The sequence below is a fragment of the Lepidochelys kempii genome, chromosome 16, assembly GCF_965140285.1.
Source record: "Lepidochelys kempii isolate rLepKem1 chromosome 16, rLepKem1.hap1, whole genome shotgun sequence".
Taxonomy (NCBI): domain Eukaryota; kingdom Metazoa; phylum Chordata; order Testudines; family Cheloniidae; genus Lepidochelys; species Lepidochelys kempii.
Genome location: NC_136395.1, coordinates 18,031,395 through 18,054,788, shown reverse-complemented (window position 1 = coordinate 18,054,788; position 23,394 = coordinate 18,031,395). Strand labels below are relative to the sequence as shown.

General features: G+C 44.0%; 1 protein-coding gene across 4 annotated transcripts in view; it reads right to left on the bottom strand.

Moving 5' to 3' along the window:
* ABL1 (ABL proto-oncogene 1, non-receptor tyrosine kinase) overlaps positions 1-23,394 on the bottom strand; it is a 120,022-nt gene that overhangs the window by 37,985 nt on the left and 58,643 nt on the right. For 2 of the 4 annotated variants that reach the window (XM_073314947.2, XM_073314946.2), the window contains exon 1: positions 4,185-4,608. The exons of the other annotated variants lie outside the window; for them this stretch is intronic. Coding sequence is in view for 1 of the 2 variants with exons in the window: in XM_073314946.2 (XP_073171047.1) it covers positions 4,185-4,269 (85 nt within the window). In the remaining variant the exon portion in view is untranslated. Of the gene's footprint in view, positions 1-4,184; positions 4,609-23,394 lie in introns of those variants that run through there. 4 annotated transcript variants of the gene reach the window in all.

The following is a 23,394-nucleotide window of genomic DNA, read 5'->3' as shown; positions in this document are numbered from 1 at the left end:
GACTACCAAATCAAAATAGGGAACTAGATGACCATCTCCTTATGCACCTATCTATAATGTGTAGGGAAAAAACTGTGTGATCGTAGGGGACTTCAATTTGAATGACACATACTGGAGGTCTCATGCCACCAGTACTAAAACATCCTTGGATTTTTTAAACAGTATAGATGACAATTTCCTAACTCAAAAAGTGTGCACACACAAGCAACTCTTTATTAGACCATGTCCTAACAGAAAGAGAAACTGACCACAGAACTAAAAATTAACAGTGATCATGACTTGATATTTATAATGTCCATATTTATGTCATATTTATCATGTCCAAGCAGAATAAAGTACAAACCAATAATATATAACAAGTCACGATCACTTAATTTTTAGTTCTGTGGTCAGTTTCTCTTTCTGTTAGGACATGGTCTAATAAATAAATAAATAAATAAACAAACACACACACACACACTTGGTGCTTTAATAGGGCCAGTTTCACAAAACAATTATGAGTGAACAGAGCTGGGAAGAAGAATTTAGTCATAAAAATATGTATGATAATTAGAAATAATTTAAGAATACCTTACTAGATGCCCAAAAAGTCATAACTGAGGAAGGCAGCCTGGCTGGTTTAAAAACTGACCTGGTTTAGAGGGGAAGTGAAGGCAGTTATAAAAAATAAATTTTATATATAAATAAAACAAATGGAAGAAAAGGGAAACTCTTCGTAATTAATATCAATCAGAAATTGGGAATTGTAGAAAATGGATAAGGGAAGCAAAGGGACACAAGAAGAAATCTAAGGCCAGCATTGTTATGGATCATAAGAGGTTTTATTTTATATATATGAATGAATAAATAAATGCATGGAACAAAAAGAATCCCTCCAGTGGTATTGGTCCACTACTAGATGGATATAATAGAATTATCAAATAATAATGCAGAAAAGGCAGAAGTGTTTAATAAATATTTCTCTTCTGTATTTGGGGGGGGAAAAGATTATGTAGTCTCATTATCTGATAATGATAACTCTCTTTTCATCCCACTAGTATCTCTGGAGGACATTAAACAGAAACTACTAAGGTTTAAAACTTTTAAATCAGCAGGCCCAAATAACTTCCATTCAAGAGTTTTAAAAGAGCTAGCTGAGGCACTTGCTGGACCATTAATGTTGATTTTCTGTAAGTCTTGGAGCACTGGGGAAGGTCCATAAGACTGAAAGAAAGCTAATAATGTGCCAATTTTAAAAAAGGGTAAAACGGGATGGCCTGGGAAACTATAGGTCTGTCAGCCTGACATCATTATCGGGCAAGATAATGAAGCAGCTGATATGGGACTTAATAAAGATTAAAGGAAGGTAATGTAATTAATGCAAATCAACAAGGGTTTATGGAAAATAAATTTTGTCAAACTCACCTGATTTTTTTTTTTTGTGAGATTACAAGTTTGGTTGGTAATAGTATTGATATACCATACTTTGACTTGGTATCACACAACATTTTGATTATAAAACTCGAATATAAAATTAACATGGCATACATTAAATGGATTAAAAACTGGCTAATTGACAGATCTCAAAATGTAACTGTAAACCAGGAATTGTCATCAAGAGGGTATGTTTCCAGTTAGGTACTGCAGGGATTGGTTCTTGGTCCTATGCTATTTAATATTTTTATCCATAACCTGGAAGAAAACAAAATCATCCCTTATAAAGTTTGCATAGGATATAAAAATTGGGAAAGTGGTAAATAATTAAGAGAACAGGTCACTGATTCAGAGGGATCTGGATCTCTGGGTAAACTGGGCACAAGCAAACAATGTGTGTTTTAATACAGCTAAATGTATACATCTAAGAACAAAGAATGTAGGCCATACTTACAGGATAGGAACTCTATCCCAGGAAGCAGTGAGTCTGAAAAAGATTTGGGGTGTTGGTGGATAATCAGCTGAACACGAGCTCTCAGTGTGATGCTGTGGCCAAAAGATAATGCAGTCCTGGGGTGCATGAACAGGGTAATCTTGAGTTGGAATAGAGAATTATCTTTCCTTAGTATTTGGCACCAGTGTGACCACTGCAAGAATACTGTGTCCAGTGCTTATACCCGTAATTCAAGAAGGATGTTCATATATTAGAGAGAGTTCCGAGAAGAGCCATGAGAGTGATTACAGGATTAGAAAACATGTTTTATGGTGATAGACTCAAGGAGCTCCATGTATTTAACTTAACAAAGAGAAGGTCCAGGGGTGACCTGATGAATAGTCTGTAAGTATCTACATGGGGAACAAATATTTACTAGTGGGCTCTTCAATCTAGCAGTGAAAGGTGTAACATGATCCACTGGCTAGAAGCTGAATTCTGACTGGAAATAAGGCATATATTTTTACAACGGGGGTAATTAACTATTGGAACAATTTACCATGGATTGTGGTAGATTCGCCGTCACTGACCATTTTAAAATCAATACTGGATTTTTTTTCTAAAATAACATGTTCTCAGAATTGTTTTGGAGAAGTTCTAAGGACAGTGTTATATAGGAGATCAGACTACATGATCACAATGGTCCCTTCTGGCCTTGGAATCTATGAATGAAAAAGTATTAAAGAAGAGTGGCACAGACCTGGATTGTACAGAATTAGTAGTTCTGTAGACTGGTTCGGCCCGGTCTACTCAGACAAAATAAAACTGTTTTATATCCAAGCCTGGCCACTACTGGATCTCCCAACATGATCGTTTTTAATTAACACAGAAAAAAATCTTACAAGGGATGGAAAAAGAAAGAAGCGGGGGAAAGTAAGAATAGAAGTGGTGGGGGAGAAAAGAGAAGAATGCTTCTACCACTTGTTCTTGTTGATATTAGAGCTGAACGAGTAACAGCAAACATATTTTACAAATTTAGACTACTATTTAGATATCTACAAGCAAATCACAATTTCTTCAATTTGATTTATTAGAAATTATTCATGTCTTTTGTGATTTTTTTCATTTATAAATTAATTGGGAACATTTCTCTGGTGAATATTTGACTCTCGAGCAACAGTTACCTGTGATTGGTCAAGTTAAGTCACATGGTTTGGTTTCCATTCCCTGATTTGATGAGTGAACAACATACTTCTGGAATGAATATTATTTGAACTTCAGTAGCACTTAAGAGGCCTCAAAGAAGATCAGGGAACCACTGCACTAGTTTCTGTACAAATACATATGGAAAGACAATCCCTATCCTGAAGAGTTTATAACAGAAATAAATAAGACAGACAAGGATTGGAGAAAAGCAATGTTATCCCTGTTTCACAGATGGGATTAAGTAATTTGCTTAAGGTCACACTGGAAATCTGTGGCAGAGCCAGGAAGCCAGAACTCTCAATTCCCAGTCCGGCGCCCTAACCACAAGTCCAATCCTTCTCTATCTAATCATGCATACAAATTTAAAATTCAGTTTCCACAAATACTTATACACGTGACTTGGAAATTCGCTTTCCATGAGCATTCATGGAAGTGAAACTCAGTTGCATGAACTCTTGAGGAAAGCAAACACAAAAGGCATACAGATCAGATCAAAATGAATTAAAACAATATAACTGAATATTGGCAGAAAATATTTTGCAGTATTCAACCAGCTCTGTTGATCTAAATTAAATATAAGATGCTTTTCAAGCATCTAGGCTCCTTTACATTTCAGTCCTAACTTCAAGAGTGGCTTGTCTCCCCGCCCCCTTTCCCCCCAAAAAAGGGAGACCCTTCTGCAGGCAAAACTAAATTCAAGGCCTGCAGATATGGCTTTGTTTATTTTATCAGCAGTAAGATCCCTTGAAATTTTACAACCATAAATGGTAGAGCCATGTTCCCTTTGTATACTGTAGTTAATGAAAATCACCTGGTTTTGAAAACACATGGAGCCACATATACCATGAAAATTCTCCTCATCCCCATAAGTGAGAACAAACTAATGAGCTTAGGTTAACTTTGAAAATAAAAAGTGTCTCCGTTATAGCCCCAACTCAAAAGTGGAGGAAGGACTTCTCTGCTAAGGTCCACGATCACACAATCTGGCTGCTCCTCTCACAACGCAGAGCCACACAATATACCAGAGGCCTAAGCAAAGGGATTCCAGACTTTAGGAATCCAGCTGTTAGGCCTCAAGAAGCCAAGACTTCCCCCCAGAATCCACTTCAAACAGCCACAGTTTTGAACTTACCTTCCAAATAGCAGCTGGAGGAAGAAGAAAGTCCTTTTTTCGATTTGCAACCCACCAATTTCAAGCAAATCTCCAACATTTTCATTTGTTAGTTTGGCTTCGGCTTGTGTGTTCTCTCCCCTCCCCCTTAGGTTTCACATACACAAAAAAGAGTTGCCAGTTAAGAGATCTAAAAATCCAGCACTCTTAAAACCAAGAAAAGAATAAGCCAGAGAGACAGATAATCCACAGGGCCCATAGTACCAGTCCCAGAAACTTAACTCAAGTTTTGCTCCCCTCTTGTTAACTCTTTTGTCAGGCGAGAAAAAAAATCCTACTAAGTTGGAAGCAATTACTTCTTGCGGCAGCTCCAAAACTCTGCCATTCCTTCCCTCATACTCTCACTCCGTTAGACACTTCGTGCAGGCAGAGCTGCTTACGTTAAACTGCCAACAAAGGGCCCCCTTCAGGCTTTGGCTGTCTGACTTCATGACATCAGATAGGCTAGTTACGCCCACAGCATACTTAACCCCTCATTGTTCCAACTTGCCTAGGATTCATGTCAACAGCAGGATTCTACTAACATATTTCTTCAGTCATTTCCAGAGAACAAAATCAGCAAGTCTTCCTTGCCCTGGGAGCAACGACAGCGTCATTGGAGGCATTTCCTTAGAGTCAAAGAAACTCAAAACAAAGTAAGGGCTAATTATTATTATTTATATAACACCATAGATGTATATGGGAATTTACAGTAGTAAGAATGCACAGACTGGCAAAGGATAGACAATGTCCTAGCGCCGAAGAACAATGGCACTTTATACTAATATTTTGAACTTTACTCCTGTGCAGAAAAGCAACACTGGCAGCCATTCCTTCACCACACTAAGTACAATGCAGGAGAGGAATAGGCATTATTCCCCAGCACGTACAATTCTGACACCACTGTGATATTTACTGTTGTATAGACTCACATACCTAGACCTGAAGTAATTATACTTTTTGAATATTTGTTACATAGAGGGGCAATGCTTCTGAGAACCCCAATGGCCTCTCCCACCCTTAACACTGTTTTGCTTTGCAGGTTTGTGAAGGGTATGGTCCTGCTTGCGGCTCTCCCCAATTTTGTATTTGTGGTATGTCCAACCAATGCGTGGCTCAGCTCCTCTGTCGTCTACATTGATCTACATCCCTTTGTTTAAATACATACATGCTTTTACATTGTTCTACACCAGTGGTTTTCAACCTTTTTTCATTTGTTGACCACTAAAAAATTTTGAATGGAAGTGCGGACCCCTTTGGAAATCTTAGACTTTAGCTGCAGACCCCCAAGGATCTACAGACCACAGGCTGAAAACAACTGTTCTATGGTAGCAACCACCTTTCATGGACCCCTTAGATACAGTCTGTGGAGCTCCATGGGTTTGCAGACCACAGGTTGAAAACCACTGCTCTACACAGTAGACATAAAATGGAATATATGTAATACTGTATTCTTCTAATTCTTTAGAAAAAAATGAACTTCAGCAGATCAGATGGGTACACACCATCACAATGTGTGGAACACTGCTGCTGCAAACATGACTAGAGCTCTTGGGATCCACAAAGAGGACTGACCCCAGCATGACTTCATATTTTCCCTCCATGTGTTCCCTGCCCTGAAAGTTTCTCTCCATATTTGTTTTAATAAACAGTTGCGCCAAAATAAACTAACTATTGCACTTCTCCCTTCCCGCTAACATTTTCAAATATTTAATATTTCAAGGGAAACTCTGCATGTCTCCAGGATCTGAAAAGCATGTATCTAACACAGCAAACACACAGTCCAGATTCTCCATATACATTATTTTAGAGCATTGTTTTGCTTCAGAGTTCTGGTCTGTGGAGGTGCATTCTCCTAACAGCACAACTTGGAAAGAAATCACCAGTCCGTCAACCCATGCCATTTTTTAAAACGGTAAGAAACACTGTTTCTGATCATACCACCAGCTGCATTCTTTCTATAGCATAAATCACTTTGCACCCATTTCTGGTTTTATCCACACATCTCAAAACATTGTAAAAAAAATAAAATAAATAAAGATTGGTGAGCACTATTATCCCTATCTCTGTGACTCAGTTTAAGTGAATTCCTCAAGTTCACAGTCAGCGGTAGAGACAAGGACAAAACTCTGATCTCTTCACATTAAGTATGGTGCCCAGCCCACAGCACAGTGCTACCTCCCTTAAAAAGGAAAAAAGAGTATTGCAGTTCACTCAGGGCTCTGCTTGAACTGTGCTCTGGAGGTGGATGAATTTAGCCAAGATCCAAGAGCAACTGAGGGCTATCTACTCACTCAGAGACCGTTTATTTTCCAAATAGATACTGTATGCACAGAGTTTACACTTTTGAAAGATTTAAGCCATTGAATTGTGAAAAGGAGGATTAAATCACAATATTGTGAGGAGGGTTATGCAAGACACACAAGTGACCCAGTCATCATGTGCTGATGAACTGCGATGGAGTAGCAACACAATAGCGGATCTGAATCTCATGTTGTAATGTTTAGTTATACTGACCTATTCTACTTTTCCATGTCATGAATCCTTTTCACTGCAGCTGCAGGAATGCAGAATTCCACTGGAATTACCACGACTGCCCCCATTAACACTCAACAGCCTCATTATGAATAAGGTAATACAAGCAATGCCAATCGAATTAATAAGGATTACATTTATTATTTGAAGTGGTTTGTGCTTGATGCTTTTAAGCCAGGTTTCAAATTCTCTTTATTCCCTTCCTTAGATACAGGCAATAGCTATATCAACACCTAAATACACTTCTGAAGAGAGCACATTCAATTCCCTATTACTAAAAACTGAACATTTAAAATGTGTGGGTGTATGCAAGATTTCTGAGTAGTTTCTTAAGTTTCCCTGTCAAGATTACAGACACTTCCATCTAGTACAGTCCTTTTAGTTGTTGAATGGAGTATGTGCATGGATATTCTGATGTTAACTAATGTAGTTGCTTTTCCTGGCTTTTCATTTTTACTATGCATTTAACATACAAAGATTGAGACCATATTGACACAATGATATTACATCTATCTACTTTGCTTGCTCTACATGCAGTGATTTAACTATATTAAACTGAAGTGCATCTAAACCTCTTTGTTATGTTGGTTTAAGGTACTTTCCTTGTTAATCATTGCATCCACACATCTCTGCCCTTGTTCTAATTAATTAATTAGCATTCTGGGCAGATATCCCGTGGTGCAATGCTCCGCAGCTCAGCTCTGTGACTTTTCTCACAGGGCATTGTGGGATGGCTACTGGAAACTAGAGGAATTCTGGGACTGATGGGGCGGAGTCAAACTAAAATTCCCATGATTCATATACTGGCTTTCATTAATTTCGCCATTGCCATTTTTGAACTTCTACCAGGTAGCATGGAGGACCCACTGCAGAAAGCTGTGATCATGACAGTAATTAATACAAACAAGTTGATGCAAGTGCATTTGGTTAACAAGGAAAGTACACTGGCAAAACAAAGTGACCTAAAGTGCTTCCATACAAATATAGTTAAATTGGCAATGGGACCAGCACCAGGAGTGCCCCCTTGTCTATATTTGCTCTGACAGTGTCTTGTAGATATTCGCATTCTAGTGACTCTTCTCCAGACTGGATTAAATATGCTGCTCTCCAAAGAGGGCAATTAAATCCAGGACTTCTGAATAAGTCTACGCAAAAGGCACAGGGGGGCATGGTAGCTGTAATGGCCATGTGAATTCATTACTAGCTGGTATCAGAAAGGATTAGTCATGGCTGCCTGCCACCATTTCAATGAAGAGATGACATCAGGTCAAGATGATCCCAAAGGAATGGTGGGGCACAGAGGTACACAGACAGATCAATCCAGGTGTGAAGCAATGCAGTGTGGAATAGTAACTGAAGGACTGCCAGAAGTGATATATTTCAGAGTAGCAGCCGTATTAGTCTGTATTCGCAAAAGAAAAGGAGTACTTGTGGCACCTTAGAGATTAACAAATTTATTTGAGCATAAGCTTTCGTGAGCTACGGCTCACTTCATCCAATGCATTCAGTGGAAAATACAGTGAGGAGATTTATATACATAGAGAACATGAAACAATGGGTGTTACCATACACACTGTGATCACTTAAGGTGAGCTATTACCAGCAGGAAAGCGGGGGGGGCGGGGGGGGACCTTTTGTAGTGATAATCAAGGTGGGCCATTTCCAGCAGCACTGAGGAACAGTGGCGGGGGGGGGGGGGGGGAGAACAAACAATGGGAAATAGTTTTACTTTGTGTAATGACCCATCCACTCCCAGTCTCTATTCAAGCCTAACTTAATTGTATCCAGTTTGCAAATTAATTCCAATTCAGCAATCTCTCCTTGGAGTCTGTTTTTGAAGTATTTTTGTTGAAGAAATGCAACTTTTAGGTCTGTAATCGAGTGACCAAAGGTCAGGGTTCCAGGGGTGTATCTGTGTGGATTTGTTCTTGTGCTTTTTCAGGGAGTTTCTTGAGCAAATGGTGCAATTTCTTTTGGTAACCCTCAACGGGATCAGAGGGTAATGGCTTGTAGAAAGTGGTGTTGGAGAGCTGCCTAGCAGCCTCCTGTTCATATTCCGACCTATTCATGATGACGACAGCACCTCCTTTGTCAGCCTTTTTGATTATGATGTCAGAATTGTTTCTGAGGCTGTGGATGGTATAGTGTTCTGCACGGCTAAGGTTATGGGGCAAGTGATGCTGCTTTTCCACAATTTCAGCCCGTGCACGTTGGCGGAAGCACTCTATGTAGAAGTCCAGCCTGTTGTTTCGACCTTCAGGAGGAGTCCACCCAGAATCCTTCTTTTTTGTAGTCTTGGTAGGAAGGTCTCTGTGGGTTAGTGTGTCATTCAGAGGTGTGTTGGAAATATTCCTTGAGTCGGAGACGTCGAAAATAGGATTCTAGGTTACCACAGAACTGTATCATGTTCGTGGGGGTGGAGGGGCAGAAGTCCCCAAGATAGGACAGATTCTTCTGCTGTGCTAAGAGTATAGTTGGATAGAACAACAATATTGCTCGGTGGGTTAAGGGAACCACTGTTGTGGCCCCTTGTGGAATATAGTAATTTAGATCGTTTAGTGTCCTTTTTCTTTTGTAGAGAAGCAAAGTATGTGTTGTAAATGGCTGGTCTAGCGGCACTGCTATGGGTACCCACATGGCCACACAGTATGCCAACGTTTTTATGGCTGACTTAGAACACTTCCTCAGCTCTCGTCCCCTAATGCCCCTATTCTACTTGTGCTACATTGATGACATCTTCATCATCTGGACCCATGGAAAAGAAGCCCTTGAGGAATTCCACCATGATTTCAACAATTTCCATACCAGCATCAACCTCAGCCTGGACCAGTCCACACAAGAGATCCACTTCCTGGACACTACAGTGCTAATAAGCGATGGTCACATAAATACCACCCTATACCGGAAACCTACTAACCGCTATGTCTACTTACATGCCTCCAGCTTTCATCCAGACCACACCACACGATCCATTGTCTACAGCCAAGCTCTGAGATACAACCGCATTTGCTCCAACCCCTCAGACAGAGACAAACACCTACAAGATCTCTATCAAGCATTCTTCCAACTACAATACCTACCTGCTGAAGTGAAGAAACAGACTGACAGAGCCATAAGAGTACCCAGAAGTCACCTACTACAGGACAGGCCCAACTAAGAAAATAACAGAACGCTACTAGCCATCACCTTCAGCCCCCAACTAAAACCTCTCCAACACATCTGTCATAAATATAAAGGGAAGGGTAAACACCTTTAAAATCCCTCCTGACCAGAGGAAAAGTCCTTTCACAGGCTTAAGAAGCTAGGATAACCTCGCTGGCACCTGACTAAAATGACCAATGAGGAGACAAGATACTTTCAAAGCTGGAGGGGGGGGGAGAAACAAAGGCTGTGTGTGTGTGTGTGTGTGAGTGAGAGAGAGATGCATTTGCCAGGAACAGAAAGGAATGGAATCTCAGAACTTAGTAAGTAATCTAGCTAGATATGCGTTAGATTCTGTTTGTTTAAATGGCTGAGAAAATAAGCTGTGCTGAATGGAATGGATATTCCTGTTTTTGTGTCTTTTTGTAACTTAAGGTTTTGCCTCGAGGGATTCTCTATGTTTTGAATCTGATTACCCTGTAAGGTATTTTCCATCCTGATTTTACAGAGGTGATTCTTTTTACTTTTTCTTCTATTAAAATTCTTCTTTTAAGAACCTGATTGCTTTTTTCATTGTTCTTGAGATCCAAGGGTTTGGGTCTGTATTTGCCTATGCAAATTCGTGAGGATTTTTATCAAGCCTTCCCCAGGAAAGGGGGTGTAGGATTTGGGGAGGATTTTGGGGGGAAAAGACGTTTCCAAGCAGGCTCTTTCCCGGTTATATATCTGTTAGACACTTGGTGGTGGCAGCGATAAAGTACAAGGGCAAAAGGTAAAGTAGTTTGTACCTTGGGGAAGTTTTAACCTAAGCTGGTTAAAATAAGCTTAGGGGGTTTTCATGCAGGTCCTCACATCTGTACCCTAGAGTTCAGAGTGGGGAAGGAACCTTGATAGCATCATCAAGGATCTACAACCTATCCTGAAGAAAAACCCATCACTCTCACAGATCTTGGGAGACAGGTCAGTCCTTGCTTACAGACAGCCCCCCAACCTGAAGCAAATACTCACCAGCAACCACAAACCACACAACAGAACCACTAACCCAGGAACCTATCCTTGCAACAAAGCCCGCTGCCAACTGTGTCCACATATCTATTCAGGGGACACCATCATAGGGCCTAATCACATCAGCCACACTATCAGAGGCTCGTTCACCTGCACATCTACCAATGTGATATATGCCATCATGTGCCAGCAATGCCCTTCTGCCATGTACATTGGTCAAACTGGACAGTCTCTACGTAAAAGAATAAAGGGATGCTAATCAGACATCAAGAATTAGAACATTCAAAAAACAGTTGGAGAACGCTTCAATCTCTTTGGTCACTCGATTACAGACCTAAAAGTGGCAATTCTTCAACAAAAAAACTTCAGAAACAGACTCCAACGAGAGACTGCTGAATTGGAATTAATTTGCAAACTGGATACAATTAACTTAGGCTTGAATAGAGACTGGGAGTGGATGGGTCATTACAGAAAGTAAAGCTATTTCCCCTTGTTTATTTCCCACCCCTCACTGTTCCTCACACATTCTTGTCAACTGCTGGAAATGGCCCACCTTGATAATCACTACAAAAGGTTCCCCTCCCCTCCCCCGCTCTCCTGCTGGTAATAGCTCACCTTACCTGATCACTCTCGTTACTGTGTGCATGGTAACACCTATTGTTTCATGTTCTCTATGTATATAAACCTCCCCACTGTATTTTCCACTGAATGCATCGGATGAAGTGAGCTGTAGCTCACAAAAGCTTATGCTCAAATAAATTTGTTAGTCTCAAAGGTGCCACAAGTCCTCCTTTTCTCTTCAGAAGTGATATAGTTAGGAATGAACACACTCATCATGAAGTGGACTTACCCCGTTCGCGACATATTTTGGTTTAAAACCAGATTGTGCGCAGACGCAAGGCACTTTGAGGTGAGCTGACTACTATTACGCCAATGTAACACTGCTGTACAGGTAAGACCTGAGTATCCAAAAGCTGAGCTTTACTGATGACAATACTACGCCGACATGAGAGTTTCTCCCGTCGGTGTAGCTAATACACAGCCTCGAGAGGTTGTAGCTATGTCAACAGGTGAAGCTCTCCCGTCAACACAGCACTGTCTACAGGGGGGTTAGGTCCGTATAACTATGTCTAGGGCCCTACCAAATTCACAGCCATGAAAAACACGTCACGAACTGCAAAATCTGATTCTTTCGCCCCCACAAAATCTGGTCTTTGGTGTGCTTTTACTCTCTACTATACAGATTTCACAGGGGAGACCAGCATTTCTCAAATTGAGGGTCGTGACCCAAAGGAGAGTTGCAGGGGATCAAAAGGTTGAGGGGGGGTGGGAGGGAGTACTGCAACCCTTACTATTGCACTGCCTTCAGAGCTGGGCAGCTGGAGAGTGGCAGGTGTTAGCCGGGCACCTAGCTCTGAAGGCAGCATCCGGCCAGCAGTCGCGCAGAAGTAAAGGTGGCAATACTATACCACACCACCCTTACTTCTGCGCTGCCCCCTTCAGAGCTGGGCAGCCAGAGAGCGATGGCTGATGACAGAGGGCCCAGCTCTGCAGGCAGCAGCACAGAAGTAAGGGTAGCAATAGCATATCATGCCATCCTTCCTTCTGCACTGCTGCTGATGACAGCTCTGCCTTCAGAGTTGGGCTCCGGGCCAGCAGCCACTACTCTCCAGCTGCCCAACTCTGAAGGCAGTGCCGCCGCCAGCAGCAGCACAGACATAAGGATGGCAGTACCGTGACCCCCCCACCCCAAACTCCTTGTTGGGTCAAGACCCCTACAATTACAACACTGTGAAATTTCAGATTTAAAAAGCTGAAATCATGAAATTTACAATGATTAAAATCCTATCACCGTGAAATTGACCACACTGGACTGTGAATTTGGTAGGGACCTAACTATGTCGCTCAAGGGTGTGGATTTTTCACCTGAGCAACATAGTTATACTGATATAGGTCTGTAGTGTTGATTTGGCCTAAGGCAACTTTATTTCTGAATGAGAGTGCCCACTCAAGGGTTTAATGTGCTTTAACTCACGCACGTTCAATACACTCCATTAGTTAAGTTGGCCATAATTCCCACATAGACAATCCCTTTGTGATCCCATCACTGTCAACTTCATTCATTCTCTCCTCATTCTCCCTACTGTGTGTTACTCTCACTTGGATCAGGACAAACTAGACTAAGCACTAGGGGGCAAGGACCTTAGGGCTAGTCTACACTGGCAACGCTAAAGTGCTGCCGTGGCCATGGCGCAGTGCCAGGAGAGAGCTCTCCCAGCCTCTAAAAAAAAAACCTCTCTCAACAAGGGGCACAGCTCCCAGTGCTGGGGCACTGTTTATACTGGCGCTTTACAACGCTGCAACTTGCTGCGCTCAGGGGAGTGTTTTTTCACACCCCTGAGCAAGAAAGTTGCAGCGCTGCTAATTGCCAGTGTAGACAAGCCTGTGTCTCTATTTATAGTGTGCTGTAAAAATAATGGGTGTTGGGTAAACAAAACTCACAATAGTGCCATTACGTGCACAATGATCTTCTAATTGTTAAACCAATTAACCCCTTTTAAACCCCCCCTCCCCGCCCCACACACACAAAACCTGGTCAACAGAAGTGTGCTGATTTCAGGATTATAATGACTGATTCAACCTTAAAGTCAGTTGTTCTATTACATACAAGCTTTTGTAATATACAATTATTATTTTATTTCTTACTTTTTAAAATTACCTCCAGAGGTCGAGGCACCAATTCTTCCAGAAGACCATGCAAGTTAAACACCACTAATGTGCATGATGGCTGCAATGGGAGGATCAGACTCCATAAGCAGAAAGTGAATTCTGGGATGATCTCACAGTAAAGAGGAGATGGTGTAAATTTTGCTATGATCACATTAAAAGCAGACAGTGCTTTTCACCAATTTTAAAGTGCTGCTGAACTTTGTTTTAAAATTCTCATCTGAGATTTAAAAAAGGCAGCAGCTTTTGAGTCCCCAGAGTAGAGTAGAAGCAATTGCTTGTTTGTTTTTTGAAGGCATGTGTTAAATGCACAAGGATGGAAAAAGTCAGTTGAAAGACATGCAGCATAAGCTAGAGGATAAAGAAAGGGACTGAGTGAGAAGAAAGACATTCTGTACCCAACTTTGGTGCAAACTTGATTGGGGTCATTTTAAACTCTGTGCCTCAGTTACCCCATCCGTAAATGGGGCTTATCTCTTCACAGGAAGTGTTAGGGCGAGTTAATTAATTGATTGGAGAGCACTTTGTGATCCTTAGAAGGATAGGGCAACAGAACTAGAAAGGCTTTTTTAATAATACACATCTTAATATGCCACTGCTTCTGGTCTGTGATCCACATAAGCAAGACCAAATTGCATTATAGCACAGTCAAAGAATTACCATATTAGACTGTTCTGCTCTGAAATGGAAGGTTTCACAGTGCAGATGGATCCTATAAAATGCAATATATAGTGTAACACCATCCCTATCCCCTCCCTCCCTCCCCCCGTCACTGTCCACACTGATCATGGAAAACATGCTAGATCTTATGAGCAATCACTATGTTTTAAAATAAAATTTTAGCTAGTACAATTTTGATTCCAGTGCAAATGGAATGCTTCCTCCCCTCCATGGGCTAGTCCAGCCTTCTTTTAGACACTGATTTAACTGTAAGGCTCAGCCGGGGTCCTCAAACTGCTGTGGTGGTCTCCATTTGTCAAATTTTTTTTGGCAGATACCAAGGTCTCTGATACTGGGGACTAGCAACTGAGGAGCTCTGGTGGGGTTAACTCTGATTTGCAATGTGATCAGTTTCGTGCAGCACAGAATTCTTTGACTGATGCAGACCAAATTTTAAACCAGCTTGCAATGAATAAAACTTCAGCGCACTACGCATAATTAAGTAACAAGAACTTCACTTTTATATGCCAAGGAAAACATGGAAAAATCTCAAACTGGACTCACCGTGATCACTAAAGTTAAAGCTAGCACAGATCATATGGCATGGCCAAACTTACTGACCCTCCAAGCTGCATATGGTAATCTTCAGAAGTTTGAGAGTCGGGCACACCCCATGGGGCTGAAGCGCAGAGCCGCAGCAGGTGCACCCCGCAGGGCTGAAGTACCAACCTCCCTCCCTTAGCCCAGAGGTCCCCAAACTGTGGGGTACGCCTGCCTACCAGGGTGCAAAGGAACATTCGGAGGGGAGGGGTGCCACAATTGGCCCAGGCCAGCCCCCACGGAGGGTGGGGAAGGAGCACCACCCAGCCTCGCCCCCAGTTATGCTCCAGCCTTGTCCCTAGCCATGGCCCCGGCTCCTGCCCCCGTGCCTGGCCCCATCCCCAGCCATGACACCCCCCCCCCCGTGGCCCAGCTGCCACTCCCCTCCTGCCCCTACCCCCAGCCTTGGCCCTTGGCTGCAGTTCCGTTCCCAGCCCGGAGGCGAGAACAGGGACGGGGCTGGGAACAGAGCCACATGGCCACTGGCCCATTCTCTGCTGTGCACCCCGGCATCTTTGTGGGAAGGGATGAACCCCACACTGCTCTCCTATGCTCTGTTAACTGTCATGAAGACATCACGGATGGCAGTGCAGTTAATCATCAAATTCCTAACTGAAGATGACTCGCAGGCGCCCAACATTCTGCGTGACATGGATAGAAGCAACTTGAGATTGCTTTTGGCATTCACAGAGCAGCTGCATAGGGCAGACTGTCACTTCTGGGCTCGGGAAACAAGCACCAAATGGCGGGATCATATAGTCATGCAGGTGTGGGATGACGAGCAGCGGCTACAGCACTTTCGGATGCAGAAAGCCACCTTCCTGGAACTGTGTGGAGCTCGCCCCAGACCTGCGGCACAAGGACACCAGAATGAGAGCTGCCCTCTCGGTAGAGAAGCGTGTGGCAATTGCTATGTGGAAGCTGGCAACTCCAGACTGCTACTGGTCGGTCACAAATCAATTTGGAGTGGGGAAGTTGACCACTGGGGATGCGTTAATGCAAGTGTGCAGGGCTATTAATCGCATCCTGCTATGAAGAACCGTGACTCTGAGAAATGTGAATGAAACAGTGGATGGCATTGCAGAAATGGGATTCGGTAACTGTGGGGGTGGCAATAGATGGCACACACATTGCAATTTTGGCACCAGACCATCTTGCAACAGAGTACATCAATAGGAAGGGGTACTTCTCCATGGTGTTGCAGGCACTTACGGATCACCGACGGCGTTTCACTGACATGAGTGCAGGGTGGTCTGAGAAGTAAATGACGCATGCATCTTCAGGGACACCGGCCTGTTCAGAAAACTACAAGCGGGGACTTTCTTTCCAAACCAGAAGGTTATAGTGGGGGATGTTGAAATGCCCATAGTGATCCTGGGAGACCCGGCGTCAGCTGTAGCTCATGAAACCTTAAACGGGACACCTGGACAGCAACTACAGGCTGAATAGGTGCCAGATGACAGTTGAATGTGTCTTTGGCAGACTAAAGGCAAGCTGACGATGCATTTATCGCAGGCTAAACCTTAATGAGGATAATATTCCCATGGTCACAGCCGTGTGCTGTACGTTGCGTAACATCTGTGAAGATAAGGGCGGCAGGTTTGCTACGGGTGTCATGCTAAGGCAGACCGCTTGGCTGCTGATTTTCAGCAGCCAGATACCAGGGCTGTCACAGGAACCCACGCGGGGGGGCAATTTGAATCAGGGAGGCTTTAAGGCAGCACTTTGACAATGAGCACCAGTAATGTGTCTCTCTCTGTCAGAGGCGCTAGCTTTCCTCGGACACGGTGGTGTCATTTGGGGCCTTATAGTCCTGTACGACAGGGATAACAATGCCTGTGCCAGTGGTGGGGCCTGCAACCTCAATTTGTAAAAAAGAGGAAAAAAACGGTGATTCATCATGAAAGAATTTTGCTTTTATTCAGCAAGAAACAGCGCACGCACGCACACACACACAGATGCCTGATGGGGAAAGGAGGAACCAGGGACGGACAGACTTTCACAACTGTGTGTAGGTCCAGCTATCATTGTGAAAGTTGTTTGTGGGAGTGGAGTGAAGGGGAAACCGAGACTGCCCGGAAAGTGAAAAGGAATGCGTGGGTGGAGTTTGGGGGGGGACGGGGGAGTCATGGACAAGCGTGCTGCAGGGGAGGGCGAGCACAGATCTGCTCCGTCTGCAGCCCTATTAAGGACTGCAGCATCTGCATTTGCTCCTCCATCACTGTAATCATCCTCTCAGTTGCATCCTTAACAAACGCTTGATTCTCTATTCTGTCCTGCCCCCAGCACTCCTTACGTTCTCTTTTTTCTTCATTTGAGCACTGCAATACCTCCCAGAACATGTCGTCTTTGCTGCGTGTTGGGCGCTTTCTTATCGGGCGGAGACGCTCGGCAGGGGTGCATGGGGTGTTCCTGAAGGCCACATCTGGTGAAGCACAGGGGACAATGCACAGAAGCGGGATTGTTAAATTCACGCACAGCACTGAAACGTTTCAGTGAAATACACCTTTTGAAACACTGCCATCACTTTCTCACTGACCCTAGCCAGGCACACATCTCCGTAAACAGCCAAAGCATGGTGAGTGTTGGCGGGAGGGCTGCTCCACATGGGGAAAAGAGCACACTCTCTTTGCAAGGTGCAGAGCATTCTATGGAAAAAATTCTAAAATTCTCCCACGCTTTTCCACAGGCGGGGGTCATTCTAGCAGACATCTCACTGCTAAGGGTAAGCAGGGAAATGAGGGTACATCTACTCCATGCTTGTAGCTTCCACCCTGCTCCCTATGCTGCTCGCCTATGTGCCACTTTGGTCCCTGCACAAGTGATTGCCGAATGGCGTGAGAAAGTTTCCTACAATGGGGGAAGGAACAAAGCTGCTCTGCCACAGAACCTTCAGCGAAGGATTAGCGAGTACCTCCGGGAAACTTTCCTGGACATCTCTCTGGAGGACTAACCGTGGGACCTCGGCGTGCATCAACACCATTCTGCCGTACCCATTAGCTACACAGGGAAATGTCCACCTCACAGAAACACAGACAGCCTCCCACATTTCTATATCCTGAACCCATCTCCACGCTGCACAAGCCATAGCCACTTATCAAGTATCTCATCTCCTGCTTCTTGCTCCCAGGAGAGCGACTGCTGAGACTGGCTATACACCTCTGGAGTGGAGAACAGTTCCTGGCTGCCTGCCCCACCGGGCAACCCTGCCGGGAGCTGCACATCCTCGTTTAACTCCACCTCTTCATCAATAACTTTGTCTTCCAGGTTAGATCCTCTTTCTGCCGCCTCCGTTCCCTCCGAAGTATCCACAGAGCTCTTGGTGGTGGAGGAGGGGTTGCCACCAAGGATAGCATCCAGCTCCTTCCAGAACCGGCAGGTTTTAAGTGAAACAACGGAGCGACAGTTTGCCTCTCTCGCCTTATGGTTCACCTGCCTCAGCTCCTTTATCTTCGCTCTGCACTATAGCATGTCCAATCATAGCTCTCTTTGCACAAGCCTCGAAAAATGTGCCAGTAGGTATCCCAATTCCTATGGCTCAAGCGCAGCTGGGACTGCACAGCCTCCTCTCCCCATATACTGATCAGATCCAACAGCTCCACAGTGGTCCAAGTGGGACAGCATTTGGTGCAATAACCTGCTATGGTCACCTAGGATGATGTGATGGGACCTCTCCATGCTGAGACAGCAGGAAACAGAATTTCAAAAATTCCCGGGGCTTCTAAGGGGGAGGGGAGGATGGTCGTTTACCTGGCTGCAGGACAGCACAGTTCAAACCGCTGACCAGAGTGGTTAGGATGGGCATTGTCAGACACCTCCTGGAGATCAATTAAAGTGATGAGATCAAGAATGATGTCTACACTGGCACTTTGTCAAGAAAAATGTAGAGGAAAAAGACATAAGTATCTCATCGTGGTGGATGTATTTATTTGCCAAAACCGGGCATTTTACCCGACAAAAGTTGCATCGCAATGTGTACACATACACAATTTGGTCGACAAAAAGCAGTTTTTGGCAACAAAACTTGGTAGTATAGACAAAGCCTTAAAGACAATCTCAGATTTAAACAATCTCTCGACTCAATTGCTTTCTGGTCCTGATAATTACTCATTGACACCTTGTAAACACGCAAAACATATCCCATACGACTACTGTTTTAATGCATACTCAAACATTCCTTGCTTATTACTTACCTAACAATTGGTGTACTATATTAAAAGGCAATTATGTCTGCGGACAATGTTTTATTTTTAATACCTACCACCCAGCACAGGTAGTTTGTGAGAAAAAAGAAAAGGGAGGACTTGTGGCACCTTACAGACTAACAAATTTATTTGAGCATAAGCTTTCGAGAGCTACAACTCACTTCATCGGATGCATTCAGTGGAAAATACAGTGGGGAGGTTTATATACATAGAGAACATGAAACAATGGGTGTTACCATACACACAGTAACGAGAGTGATCAGGTAAGGTGAGCTATTACCAGCAGGAGAGCAGGGGCAGGGGAGAGGAGGGAAACCTTTTGTAGTGATTATCAAGGTGGGCCATTTCCAGCAGTTGACAAGAATGTGGGGGGTGGGAAATAAACAAGGGGAAATAGCTTTACTTTCTGTAATGACCCATCCACTCCCAGTCTCTATTCAAGCCTAAGTTAATTGTATCCAGTTTGCAAATTAATTCCAATTCAGCAGTCTCTCGTTGGAGTCTGTTTCTGAAGTTTTTTTGTTGAAGAATTGCCACTTTTAGGTCTGTAATCGAGTGACCAAAGAGATTGAAGCGTTCTCCAACTGTTTTTTGAATGTTATAATTCTTGATGTCTGATTAGCGTCCCTTTATTCTTTTACGTAGAGACTGTCCAGTTTGACCAATGTACATAGCAGAGGGGCATTGCTCGCACATGATGGCATATATCACATTGGTAGATGTGCAGGTGAACAAGCCTCTGATAGTGTGGCTGATGTGATTAGGCCCTCTGATGGTGTCCCCTGAATAGATATGTGGACACAGTTGGCAACGGGCTTTGTTGCAAGGATAGGTTCCTGGGTTAGTGGTTCTGTTGTGTGGTTTGTGGTTGCTGGTGAGTATTTGCTTCAGGTTGGGGGGCTGTCTGTAAGCAAGGACTGGCCTGTCTCCCAAGATCTGAGAGAGTGATGAGTTGTCCTTCAGAATAGGTTGTAGATCCTTGATGATGCTATCAAGGTTCCTTCCCCACTCTGAACTCTAGGGTACAGATGTGAGGACCTGCATGAAAACCCCCTAAGCTTATATTAACCAGCTTAGGTTAAATCTTCCCCAAGGTACAAACTATTTTACCTTTTGCCCTTGTACTTTATCGCTGCCACCACCAAGCGTCTAACAGATATATAACCGGGAAAGAGCCCGCTTGAAAACGTCTTTCCCCCAAAAATCCTCCTCAAATCCTACACCCCCTTTCCTGGGGAAGGCTTGATAAAAATCCTCACCAATTTGCTACAGCTCACTTCATCAGATGCATTCAGTGGAAAATACAGTGGGGAGATTTATATACATAGAGAACACGAAACAACGGGTGTTACCATACACACTGTAACGAGAGCGATCAGGTAAGGTGAGCTATTACCAGCAGGAGAGTGGGGGGTGGAGTGGGAACCGTTTGTAGTGATAATCAAGGTGGGCCATTTCCAGCAGTTGACAAGAACGTCTGAGGAAGAGCGGGGGGGGGGGGGGAATAAACAATGGGAAATAGTTTTACTTTGTGTAATGACCCATCCACTCCCAGTCTTTATTCAAGCCTAAGTTAATTGTATCCAGTTTGCAAATTAATTCCAATTCAGTAGTCTCTCCTTGGAGTCTGTTTTTGAAGTTTTTTTGTTGAAGAATTGCCACTTTTAGGTCTGTAATTGAGCGACCAAAGAGATTGAAGTGTTCTCCGACTGTTTTTTGAATGTTATAATTCTTGACGTCTGATTAGTGTCCCTTTATTCTTTTACGTAGAGACTGTCCAGTTTGACCAATGTACATGGCAGAGGGGCATTGCTGGCATATATCACATTGGTAGATGCGCAGGTGAACGAGCCTCTGATAGTGTGGACTTCCTGGACACTACGGTGCTAATAAGCGATGGTCACATAAATACCACCCTATACCGGAAACCTACTAACCGCTATGTCTACTTACATGCCTCCAGCTTTCATCCAGACCACACCACACGATCCATTGTCTACAACCAAGCTCTATGATACAACCGCATTTGCTCCAACCCCTCAGACGAACACCTACAAGATCTCTATCAAGCATTCTTCCAACTAAAATACCCATCTGCTGAAGTGAAGAAACAGACTGACAGAGCCATAAGAGTATCCAGAAGTCACCTACTACAGGACAGGCCCAACAAAGAAAATAACAGAACGCCACTAGCCATCACCTTTAGCCCCCAACTAAAACCTCTCCAACGCATCGTCAAGGATCTACAACCTATCCTGAAGGACGACCCATCACTCTCACAGATCTTGGGAGACAGGCCAGTCCTTGCATCCGATGAAGTGAGCTGTAGCTCACGAAAGCTTATGCTCAAATAAATTGGTTAGTCTCTAAGGTGCCACAAGTACTCCTTTTCTTTTTGCGAATACAGACTAACACGGCTGTTACTCTGAATCCTTGCTTACAGACAGCCCCCCAACCTGAAGCAAATACTCACCAGCAACCACACACCACACAACAGAACCACAACCAAGAACCTATCCTTGCAATAAAGCCCGTTGCCAACTGTGTCCACATATCTATTCAGGGGACACCATCATAGGGCCTAATCACATCTCCCAACTGTATTTTCCACTGAATGCATCCAATGAAGTGAGCTGTAGCTCATGAAAGCTTATGCTCAAATAAATTTGTTAGTCTCTAAGGTGTCACAAGTCCTCCTTTTCTTTTTGCATATACAGACTAACACGGCTGCTACTCTGAAACCTGTCATTTTGTGAGAAAAGGCTCTCTCAACATTCTAACATGCTAAGCATATATTAGCCCGCCAAATCTTTTGGGTTTGTTCACAGAGCTAGGGCATGTCTACACTAGAAAATTAAGTCAACCCATCTTAGGTTGGCTTACAACCCATGTCTACACTACCCTCCATCAGTGGTGTGCGTCCTCACCAGGAATGCTTCCACAGACTTACGAGGGGCAGTGTGGGGGTGATGAAAGCCTGGGCTCTCAGTTCCATATGCAGCTGCAGCCGGGAGCCCAACAGGGAGCACTGCACACGTAGTCTGGGAAGCTCCCAGCAGGGAGCCAGGAGCCTCGGTGCAGCTGCCGGGCTCCCCATGGGGAGCTGGGAGCCTCCAGGCAGGTGCAGCTGGGCTTGGACTTGGGAGCAGGGAGCCCGGGCAGCAGCCAGACTTGGGGAAGCTGGGACCCGGAAGTGGAGGGAGCAGCCTGGCTAGGAGTGGGGAGCCAGGGGGCCAGCCAGGCTTCATACTGGAGCTGTGAAATTGACAAGATTGACGCCAACAGCCAATATAAGTAATGCAGTGTCTACACGGACACTGTTTCACCCTAACTACACGAACATAAGCCCTATGCCTCTGATGGAAGTGGAGTTATGTCGTCGGTGTAGTAGGGCACTTACATCGGTGGGAGAAAGGCTCACAGAATTAGACTGACAAACTGCCTTACACCAACCTAACTCTGTAGTGAAGAGCAAGCCCAAGAACTGGGCCCCAATCCACCAAGGTGCTGAGCACTCTCAGCATCCACCGACTTCAGTTGGAGACGCAAACTCATTGCCTTGCTGGTTCAGGCCCATAATCTAACACAACTGCGCAGAGGAATCATCACTAGGAAACATCACACTCTCCATACATTCAACTTCTTTTTCTAGAATTCACATCCCCATGCTGCCACAAATCACCCAAAACAAGAATATTCATATGATAAATGTTTTACCCTAGGGGTCAGCAACAGGAGATTGCAGAGGGACTATAGGCCTGTTAATCTAACTGAAAAATTCCTTGTCATTAACATGGCAGAATCCTTCTTTTCAATCTCTCCCCATAATGGTAAATATGGGACACTCTCACTGCTATACTTAAGGTCTGTCCACATTGGCCTTGTCTATAATAGAAAGATTAGTACCATTTCTACAACAGTGCAGTGAGCGTGTATGCACTAGCGTAGATAGGGCTCAGGTATTTTTACCAACATGTCCTGAAAACCTGCTCAACTGAAGCTTCTTGCCACCACCTTAAAAGTAATACATAACTCTACCTCTCCTTAGTTCTCCATCCTTGCAGGAGCAGCAAAAGCACCCTGGAAGTGGGGGGGGCCACTAGGATTGCTACTCACCCTTACAGCCAGTAAAAAGTAGGGGGGAGGCATGGCCCCCTGGCTCCTCCTGCTCCGGCACCCCTGCATCCTTGTCTTACTTCATATCAGCTTTTGTCATTCTGCCTGATGCCAGTATTGTCTGCCTTTCTTCAGCCTCTCATGCAGACATCTCTGCCTCGTATGCAATTACACGCATGGAACACCTTTCCTAAGCTTATCCA